The 10,749-nt window shown below is 39.3% G+C and overlaps 1 protein-coding gene across 1 annotated transcript; it reads left to right on the forward strand.

Annotated features, from left to right (window-relative positions):
* Positions 1–2,758: 2,758 nt before the first annotated feature.
* coq10a (coenzyme Q10A) lies at positions 2,759–5,907 on the forward strand (the record flags this gene model as incomplete). Its single annotated transcript, XM_080733096.1, has 6 exons — positions 2,759–2,856; positions 3,405–3,634; positions 4,941–5,090; positions 5,195–5,387; positions 5,514–5,615; positions 5,740–5,907. The coding sequence occupies exons 2-6, from the start codon at positions 3,498–3,500 to the stop codon at positions 5,905–5,907; spliced, it is 750 nt and encodes a 249-aa protein (XP_080589222.1). The 5' UTR covers positions 2,759–2,856; positions 3,405–3,497.
* Positions 5,908–10,749: the final 4,842 nt, after the last annotated feature.

A 10,749-nucleotide genomic window follows, 5' to 3' on the forward strand; every position in this document is an offset into this window, starting at 1 on the left:
TCAATTTTAATTTGAAAATAACAGATCTACAGGCTCACAATGCGTTGTGATGCAACGCATTGTGAGCTTGTAGATCTGCTATTTTCAAAAGATATTTATTTAAACATTTGAAAACTTGAAATGGGAATTCTGCACAATGAGTAGTCCTACTTTTGATACTTTAAGTACATTTTAATGCCAATACTTTTGTACTTTTACTCAAGTATATTTTGAATTCTGTGACTTTTACTTGCAACAGAGTATTTTTATATAACACTTTTATGGTGAGTTGTTACAGGTATATTTTCATTAATTACATTAATATAGTAGCCTACCATACTTTGCATCTGTCCTGTCAAAATAAACAGATAAACCCCTGCTCTAGCCTATGATAGCTCTTTTATGGGATTACAGTAGAACGAATTGAATTGGAATGGAATTAATTTTGTTAAATGGCTTTTAATAGCTCGCATTCCACGAATTTCAATCTGAAAGAACCTGGAAAATGTGTTAGGACAATTAGAAGTACACTAGTATAGAGACATACATCATATACTCATCTTTTAAATACATTTGTGTCTTTTAAATATACATTATTTACTGCACTTTTATTTTGAAGGCTGGAGCCTGGCTTATTTCTGCTAGCGCCCAGACCGGAAACGTTCTTTCTGCTCATTTCACGGACCTGTGTTGTTGTCCGTATCCAATGTCTGTCTGATGATGCAGGGCTACGACTCTACAATGGTCCGCCTGCAGGCGTGGCGGGCTGTTTTTTTTTTTTTCCTCGTTGGGTGAAATGGCGACATCGTGTGGCAGCTTTAAGGAAAGCATCTGTGTCACTTTAGATTTTACGTAACCAGTAACCACTGTCTTTAACCATTATTTTAGTAGATTGTTTTATAGTCCAGTCATTTTAGGCCAAAATTTGTCCAAACCTAGAACAAATTGCAATAGTAGCAAACTCAACTGATTTTGTATCCTCAATATGTCCTTAGTGAGGGAAAAAAAGTCCCAAGGAATCCCACCGGGGCAAAGTTTTGAAAACGACCTATCTACCTTCACTTACTATACACTACAATATAAAGGAAAAAATGACTGAAAAAAAATCTGCTTTAAGTGGGATGTGAGGGGTCAAACTAGGGGTTTGTCATCATGCTGAATCCATTGCAGGCATTTGTTTTGCACAAAAAACATTCTGTGGGCTAGAAATGGCCTTAGAAAACAATACACGTATGGGTGCGTTTTCATGTTAGTCGGAGGCCTTAGGGTTTTTTTTTCTCGTGCTAATCAGTCTAAAAGTTCAAAATTTTGCACAGATGTAGCTCAGGGCATGCTCTAATGATTTAGCTAGGGCGCCCGAGTCTGCGACCTTCGGGGTCGCCACAGCACCAACAAAACTCTGAAAAGTGATGACTCATCACTTTTCATCACTAAAGTCGATGGGAGCCCAACTTGATTTGGCCGCTGTGGCGACCCCGAATGTTGCAGACTCGGGCGCCCTAGCTAAATCATTAGAGCATGCCCTGAGCTACATCTGTGCAAAATTTTGAACTTTTAGACTGATTAGCACGAGAAAAAAAAAACCCTAAGGCCTCCGACTAACATGAAAACGCACCCATACGTGTATTGTTTTCTAAGGCCATTTCTAGCCCACAGAATGTTTTTTGTGCAAAACAAATGCCTGCAATGGATTCAGCATGATGACAAACCCCTAGTTAGACCCCTCACATCCCACTTAAAGCAGATTTTCTTTCAGTATTTTTTTCCTTTATATTGTAGTGTATAGTAAGTGAAGGTAGATAGGTCGTTTTCAAAACTTTGCCCCGGTGGGATTCCTTGGGACTTTTTTCCCTCACTAAGGACATAATGAGGATACAAAATCAGTTGAGTTTGCTACTATTGCAATTTGTTCTAGGTCTTTCCTATCGCCAAAATAAAAGTCTGGGTTTCCGAGGCTATTCTAGGTCTAACCCTAAAATGACTGGACTATTAGGACTGTTAAGGATTTAGAAAACATTTGTAAAATCGGGTCCACGGGTCCATGAGTTAAAACATGTGTGGAGTGCGGTGTGTGATCTAATAATAGATTTAGTGGACAGATGAAGCGAATTCATCTTTTAATCTCTTTTACTCCACTGCATTTATTTGAAAACCTTTAGTTACTTTGTAGATTTTGATTATTAGTATAAAACATCCACTTCAACCCTACATATACATTTTGGGAATGTGAAAATAGCAGATCTACAAGCCCACATTGTGAGCTATTTTGGGACATTCTGCATAATGAGTACTTTTATTGTGGTACATTTTGATACTAATACTTTTGTATTTTTAATTTCGGACTTTTACTTGTACTAGAGTATATCTATCTACATTGCAGTATTGAATGATACACCTTTTCCTTTACTTTTACTTTAAAAGTTAAAACACTTTGTTTGAGTACTTTCCCACCACTGATTGAATGGTCCTCCTACACAGTAGGGGGCAGCATTGTACATGCGGAGCGGAGCTATGTTTGGAATAAACCAAACTACATTGGATTGGAGAAAGGAACCTTTGTGCTTCTTCACCGCCGCCCGGCGTTTCTTTTTTTTTAGCCGCAGAAGGTCGAGTCGTACAGCCTTGACAAACACTCAAGAAAGACGTAATGCCGCAAATGTCGTCCATTCGACCTCGTCTTCGCGTGTTTCACAGCCATGGAATGAAATAAGGGCCTCGGCGAACCGACAGGACGCGGCCCCAGCAGGTCGCGTTTGTTTTTTTGGAACTTGTTGTTCTTCTGGAATCTAACAACGTTAGCAGCAGCTAGCTGGCTAGATGTAGCTACTGGCACTGGCGCCAGGGTCACCGCGTTACGTTGGACTGTCATCTGTTACTGTATGTCAGCTGTTTTATCAGTGTGTGTGGGTGTGTGTCTCCTAGGTTAACGCAGTGTTTCGCAAACTTTTTTACATTTCAAGGTTTCCCCATTAACTCTGACAGTGTACATTAAGTCCATAACGAAATCTGTTATATCACCTAGTTTGGACTGAAAACTGTTACATTAAGAAACCTAGTTTAACTTAAAACTGTTACTGTATGTCACCTAGTTGAACTTATACACTGTTATGTATGTCTCCCTGTTTTAATTGGATCTGTTACTGAATGTCACCTATGTTTGACTTAATCTGTGACATTATGTAATCTAGTTTTATTACTGTGTGCCATCTGGTCTGACTTAAACTGTTACTTTGGGTGTCACATAGTTTAACTACCAGCTGTTACCATATGTCACCTAGTTCAATTTAAACTGTTAGTGTATGCCAAATTGCCAACTAGTTTAACTTAATCTGTTGTATGTCAGCTAGTTTGTTTTAACTTCAACTGTTTACTGTGTGTCACAACTGGTCACTGTATGTCAATTAGTTCACATTTTTGTCTCACAGACCCTGGTATCCCACAACCTGGTCCTCCTGGATCAGACTGGTTTCTCTGCTGCATCTCGGTCCTCCTGAAGGCCTGAACCTGTGGTTGTTTTGATGGCAGTCTCGACCGGTGCCAGGCGGTTGCCCATGGGTGTGAGAACATTCAGCGAGTTTCTGGAGCTCGCCACGGTGGGCTCCCCTCGATGCTGTCGACCAGTGTGTACCAGAGAACGTATGAGACAAAACATCAGGTGAGATCCACATGCTGCCACACTAGGGATGGGACGGTAAGCGATATTATCGTTTATCGTGATAAAAAACACTCACGATAATCGTATCATGGAGATTTAATTTATGTAGTTGATACAGTCTTTTTTTTCACTCTATCAAATGTCTTTGCCAAAAAAAATAGCAGATCTGCAAGCTCAAAACACGTCACATTGTGACTCATTGTGAGCTTGTAGATCGGCTATTTTTTGGCAAATGTTCCACCCCAGGATTATGGATTTTGATTATCGTGATATCGTAAATCGCGATTTCTTTTGTCACAATAATCGTGATGTGACATTTTCATATCGTCCCATCCCTATGCCAGACTGTCACTGAAACGTTTTTTGGACAAATCTTCCCAGTGAAACACTCTGTTGTGACTGCAACTAAAATGCTGGTCTTCTCTGTAACCCCAACCTCCTCGAGGTCCCCAAGACCAAGTGCCATACCTGGGCTATTAAATGGGGCTTTTTCTTGGTGCATGCATTGAACGAAGGTTCATTAGTCCGAATTTGTTAAGAATACCATGCCTAACTCTGACCCTAACCTCAGTAACCCTGGCTAAATTCGGACTAATGAACCTTCAGACTAATGAACCTTCGGACTTATGGGCAGTCCCCCTTTTTCTTTTGGTGCTCCAACCCTGTGGAATGCACTCCCCCCAGTTCCCAATACCACAGAGAAGCACCCAACCTCCAATCCTCTCAAAACTCACATCTTAAATATGGCTTTCCCCAGTTAATTGCACACAGTGTGTGTGTGTGTGTGTGTGTGTGTGTGTGTGTGTGTGTGTGTGTGTGTGTGTGTGTGTGTGTGTGTGTGTGTGTGTGTGTACATACACATACAAACATACATTCATTTATTGTTTGGCTGTAATTATCTTGATTATTTTGTTTATCATTTAGTCTCCAGTTGAACTGCAAAGGAATTGTAGGTAGCCCTGCTTCTCATATTTTAAAGACGTGTTGGGCAGAAATTAGTAGTGTGTGTGAGCCAGCTTCCAGGAGCCATTTATTACAAACTCTTAAGTGGTGGAAGTACTAGTAGCATAGAGGGTGTCACGTTGCGTGCCATTCATACAGTATGCTGGCCATTACTCAGAAAATACCAGCATGCTCTGAAACACAGCAGGGACCTTCTATTCCCTGCTGGACCTGTATGTTATCTATGCTGAGGTAAAGGGAGCTGGAATGTAATGGGTTGTTCTTTTTGTCATGGGGGGGATATGGTGAGTGGTGGTACTGGTTCCAGAACATGGTTTATTTGACTTTTCCTGTTCACTTTTAGACACTTGTCATCATGTGGCATTCTGATGACCAGGACTCCCAGAGTGCTTTGCCTTCAGGACTGGGACACGATGACAGCTGCTCCTCAAAGCAGAAGCTTCATGGGCTTCACCAACAAAAGGAAGGAGTATTCGGAGCGTAGGATACTTGGGTAATTTGCCACAGTACAGGCCAATAACAGCAGTTGTTCTTGAAATCACGTTAAGAATGTATCGGGTCTTACCATTCTTCGTCACTCTATATTGACTGTCATAGGTACTCCATGCTGGAGATGTATGATGTGGTGAACAATGTGGACGAGTACAAGCACTTTGTGCCATGGTGCAAGAAGTCTCAGACCATCATGAGAAGAACAGGCCACTCCAAAGCACAACTTGAAGTGGGCTTCCCACCAGTGGTAGAAAGATACACATCTATGATCACAAGTGTCCGACCCCATCTTGTCAAAGTAAGTGTCATTATTAGCATTTGCGAATTTGACTATCCCGTAAATTAATATCTTGTGTGGTGTGTTCAGTAAAACAGTTTCTCATTGACATAATGTAGTAACAGTTTGTTCTTTTGGTGTTTTCAGGCAGTTTGTACCGATGGAAAACTCTTCAATCATCTGGAGACAATATGGCGCTTCAGCCCTGGCATTCCTGGCTATCCGCGCACTTGCACTGTGGACTTTTCTGTGAGTAGGCTAATTTTCGGTGCTTGCTTCAAGTATCTCTTTGTCTGTTATTTGTTTATCTCCCTTCTATCATTTTATACTAAATGTTGATTCTGTTTGTTGAAATCTGTCCTATCTTAAACAGATCTCCTTTGAGTTCCGCTCTTTGCTCCACTCCCAGTTAGCCACTGTGTTCTTTGACGAGGTAGTAAAGACGAACGTCGCTGCCTTCCATAAACGAGCCGGCAAGCTTTACGGCGCAGAGACTCGTATCCCGCGAGAGCTGATGTTTCATGAGGTGCACCAGACGTGAGGCTTGCCACTGCACGTCCTCCTGTAGCCTTACATCATACCGACCGTATTCCCCTGCGCACACATTTGTCTGCATGACTCCGCTCAGACAGTCCCTCGTCACATTCACCTCTCCACCATCACCACCTGGATGCCACAGAACTTCATCAAGAAAGACGTACAGTTGGACCACCCAAACGTGAGCATTATGCTGAGGATAACTATGGTTACGCTTTTCTTTCTTTTTTCTTCTTTTTTTTTTCTTTTCTTGCATCAACCTATATATATCACGCAACATCACACAACATAGCGAATTGTTGAAACTCCCCTTCTATTCAGTCTGTATAGTTTCCATCTACCTCCACTCCAGGGACCTTCTTTGGAAGAGGAACCTTGTGTTACTGCTTGCTCATTTGCAGTTGAAGCTTTGTTTATGTTAAACATACAAGTAACATCACGATAAAATGGCAGTGAGTTATCAATTGTCGATCCGATGAATGAACAGTACAGTGGTAGTGTAGAAAATGTACTTTAGGCATGGTGACCCTTTTAAAGCTTTGTGTTGATAGGGATGGGTGTTTGGCGGGTGACTAGGTTCAAGGTTTTACTATTCAACATGCCTCTGAAAGGGATTTACGTGCAAATCAACATATTCTTATCACTTTAGGTTGTCAACTCTGATTTTCTGTTTTGGTTCAGTACTGGCCGTCACTTACAATAACCATTAGAATAGAATATGTCTGACTTTATTTAATTTTTATGAAGCTGCCGTTTTAATACATTGTCTCGTTAGCTCTGGAATCAATGCAAACTGGTAAAAAGAAAACATTTTATCCATCTATCCATCCTTCAATTTATGCAGCATTGGTGCTGGGATTAAATTACTTCATTTAGTTTATACATATTAAATGTGCCATAAAGGACAGTTATTCTGCCATCCCACCCATCGTGTGCTGTGAGAATATTATTCAAGTGTTGCTTTTTGCAGAGGGAATGAGGGAATTTTCATAGGTCGCAATTTTGCTAAGCAAGCTTTAATTTGACTGCATTAGGCTGTGAAGACAAGCTTAGGATATTGAGACTTGTTCTGATTGCAGTTATGTCTTATTTTACAGCCCAGCACAATTATCTATCGTTGAAACCATAATCTACATCTAGTGTAACCAGGTGGTTCAAACAATTGTAAACCACCTGGTATGTAATGGACTTGAGTGGTGGAGTATTTCTAAAATAAAATGGGACTTCTCACCAGTGATGGCTGCTTAACTCATTTAGTGCCACCCCTTTCACCACTAGAGGGCGCCCAGTGGCCAGAGAAAATCCCATAGAGATATGCTGGTATATGCAGAAGCCCTGCAGCCATGACTTGCCTGAACACTTTCCTTTGTGCATGACTGCATGTACAGGAAGAGGATGAAGTTAGCTTGAAGTTAGCTATTGGCTACCAAGCATTTTAGAAGCCTTATTTTCGTCAACTTAGCCATGATTAAACCTTGCACACCTCATGCATGGGAAAAAAACAGAGAAGAATGAGCTCTGAAAAATCCAATGCAATCCAGAGTGGATTTGTGCAGTTTGTTCACAGCTTTCAAACAAAAAAATCCGATTGGAAATCCGTTCAGGCATTCTTGAGATAATCGCCCTTATGTTTTACATGTAATGTAAACAAAAATGGCTGCCCTGTATGTTAGATGGGGTTGTATGGGGGTGGAACATGCAAAATCGCGATTGAAATCATGTTCACCAGATTTGATGGGGTCCAAAAAAAAAAAAAAAAAATTCAAAAAACATTTTTTCAAAAAAAAAAAAAAAATTTTTTTTTTTTTTTTTTTTTTTTTTTATATCCCGAACTTGTTCGGGATAGGCACCCTGTGATACGATCATATATCCCGAACTAATTCGGGATAGGCACTCAATGAGTTAACTGTAGATAACTACTTAAACCCTCTAGACTTGGTAAACTAGACCTGAGTTGGCTCTGTACTTGGACAGTTTTTTTTATCCCTCTCTACGCCAAAAATAGCCAACAACATCTACAAGCTCACAATGAATGAGTCGCTTTGTGACACCTAAGCTCGATTTGTGGCTACTGTTCCCCCCCAGGATAGGGTTCAACTGGTTCAAATTGTTATAGATAATTTCTCATTCTGTGGAATAGGTCAATGGTGTTCCTACATGATGCTGCATAAATTGGAGTCAGTAATTCAAATGCATCTAAATGCATCACTATGTTCTAGTGTTCAGTTGGCTACTGTTTTAGAGCTTCTGAAAGGAACCTTCCCAATGCTGTTTTATGTAAGCAGGGGTATATTTGTGTCAAGAACACGAGTAGGAAGTATTAACGTACAGTAATAAAGGTGCATTAAACCCTAGTCCGATTTTGTAGTTTGTGCCTACAGGTTAAACATTACAGAAGGACGAATGTGGTAGGCTAGTACGAAATGCAATTGCTGCAGCCAATGACATTAACAATGGGTGTGTTGGATATTGGTCTGGCGATGTGCAAGCATGGACATCGTTGTACAATGTTTGTACATTGGTACAGCTACATTTAACACACCCATGACCATGACCCATTCTTCGTTTAATTAGCTGCAGCTGTGGCGCTTACATCACAGTATAGGTCAAACTTGGGCCAGCTGAGCTGCCATGTTTTTACCCTTTTGTAGTTTTTAACCAGAATCGGAAGCTGTAAAATAAGACTAGGTTTTCCCCTTTAACCATGCTTTCTATTATGTACACTGCCAGTAAATGGCTCGTATACATTATGGGCTGTAAAATAAAACATTGACAGTACCCCACGTTTTTTCTTTTTTTTCTTCTTTTTTTTTTTGCTTCATTTTGTTTTTGAATTGTTATTTAATTTATGAAGCATGAATGTAATTGAATAGAGGTGAGCATATTTATTTTAAAGGTGCTGTAAATGATTTGGTTAAAACAAAAGTTTCTGTTAAAAAGTTAAAGCTCTACTGTATATTCTCCTGAGTCCTGATAGTGATCAGTGATAAAAGTCTCCAGCTCTTGTAACAGGAAAACACATGTCATCCAATCAGGAGAGAGAACCTCACAAATCAACTTGTGGTCCAGTTCCAAGTAACAGTTTTCCAATTTCACTTGTTTGTCATGTATCCTCCACAAATTCTCTCTTCTGATAGGATGACATTGGTATCCTACCTGGAAAGGTATTTTCTGTAATAAAGTACTGGAGACTGGATATATAGCTAGCTATTTCTCATTTGTTGTAACAAAACAATCTTGCCACCTTAAGTATTGTTAGTGTGACTGCTTCTTAATGGGATGTACATTTCTTTATACTACAAAAGGGAGTGATTGATTGTATGTGACATTTATGAGGACATACGGCAAACGACACAAGGTCATTTTAACCATGGTCTTCCTCATAATCGCAGATTCATTGTATGATATGAGCCTAATTTATACTTGGTTGTAGGACTTTGTGCTCGCTGAAACCTATTCAAGTGAAAAAACTGCAACAGTCATGCAACAAAGGATAAATAATAATACATTATTACTCCAAGTCTCACTATCAAACTGAGCTCATGTTCAAGGCTACGAGCAAAGAGCTACACAAAAGGGGCAGTGTATTTTTATTAGTGCATGTACAATATTGTGTATTAAAACTATGGGAGTGGTACATTCTGTGAATCACTATCTCAATCTGAGTGAAATGTTGATAAGATTTACTTGAGGCTTATTATATGCTGTTATTTGAGTTGAATATATTGTTTTTAAGTAATATATATAATACAATAAAATGTTGAAGCCTGTTCTACACTATAAAAGCATATAATTTAAAAAAGGTTTGGCTTGGTCATTTTGTCAGTAATGATTGTGTATGTATGCATTTCTCCCAAAAATACTTTTGCTATTGTTGTAGCTGGTGTAAATCCAAGGCCAAACCACACATACACATTTCTATACATTACAGTATATATATCATTCGAAACATTCATGAGCAATTCTGGTCTAATGGTGGTTATCTAACTAGGAAAGACAAAGAAAGTACAACAAATAACTGAATCACTTCATAATACAATTTTATTCATAAACCATCAGTAATGTAAAATGTCCAGCAAAATTGTACAACTACTTACTGTCAGTATAAGGATAAGCACATTGTTTTTGTCTGCAAGATCATGTATGCAATAACTACATCAATGGGAGACACTTGTGGGTTAGTAAAAGTACCAATACTGTAATATAGAAATATTCTCCTAACTAAAAGTCTGGAATTAAAAGTGTACTTACAAGTACTGCGATGTGTTGTGAGCTTGTAGATCTGCTATGTTCAAATAGCCAGGGTATAAAATAGGGCTAAAGTAGTTAATGTTTTATTATAATATAATGTATATCTGCAAAGTAACTAAAGTTATCAAATAAATGTAGGGGAGTAAACTTACAATATTTGGATCCGAGGTGTAGTGGAGTAAAAGTATTGTAAATAGGCCTACTCAACTAAAGTACAGTACTTAAATAAATGTACTTAGTTACTATACAACACTGACTGTGTAGTGACAGTGGGAGATTCACCCCTTTCCAAGGGCAGCTGAAGTACAAGAAACCAGAGTGGGGTAATGGTATGTGGGCCAGATATTAATAACATCACATGGGACAGGCAGGTACTTGGGCCATCCCATTTGATTATGCCAATGGCCATAAAATTCAGGTCTCCACACTTTTTAGTTTGTGGTAAGTTTATAAAAAAGGTAAAAATGTAAACAGCAATGTACAGTAACTGGTGAAATGAGTCACCCTCTCAGACTAGTACTAAAATGTTATTGGTAGTGGTAACTGGTAACATACCTCCCATTGTGTGACTAGTGCACACTCCTAAACTGTTCAA

This window comes from Nannobrachium achirus (genome assembly GCF_963921795.1).
Source record: "Nannobrachium achirus genome assembly, chromosome: 9".
Classification (NCBI taxonomy): Eukaryota; Metazoa; Chordata; class Actinopteri; order Myctophiformes; family Myctophidae; genus Nannobrachium; species Nannobrachium achirus.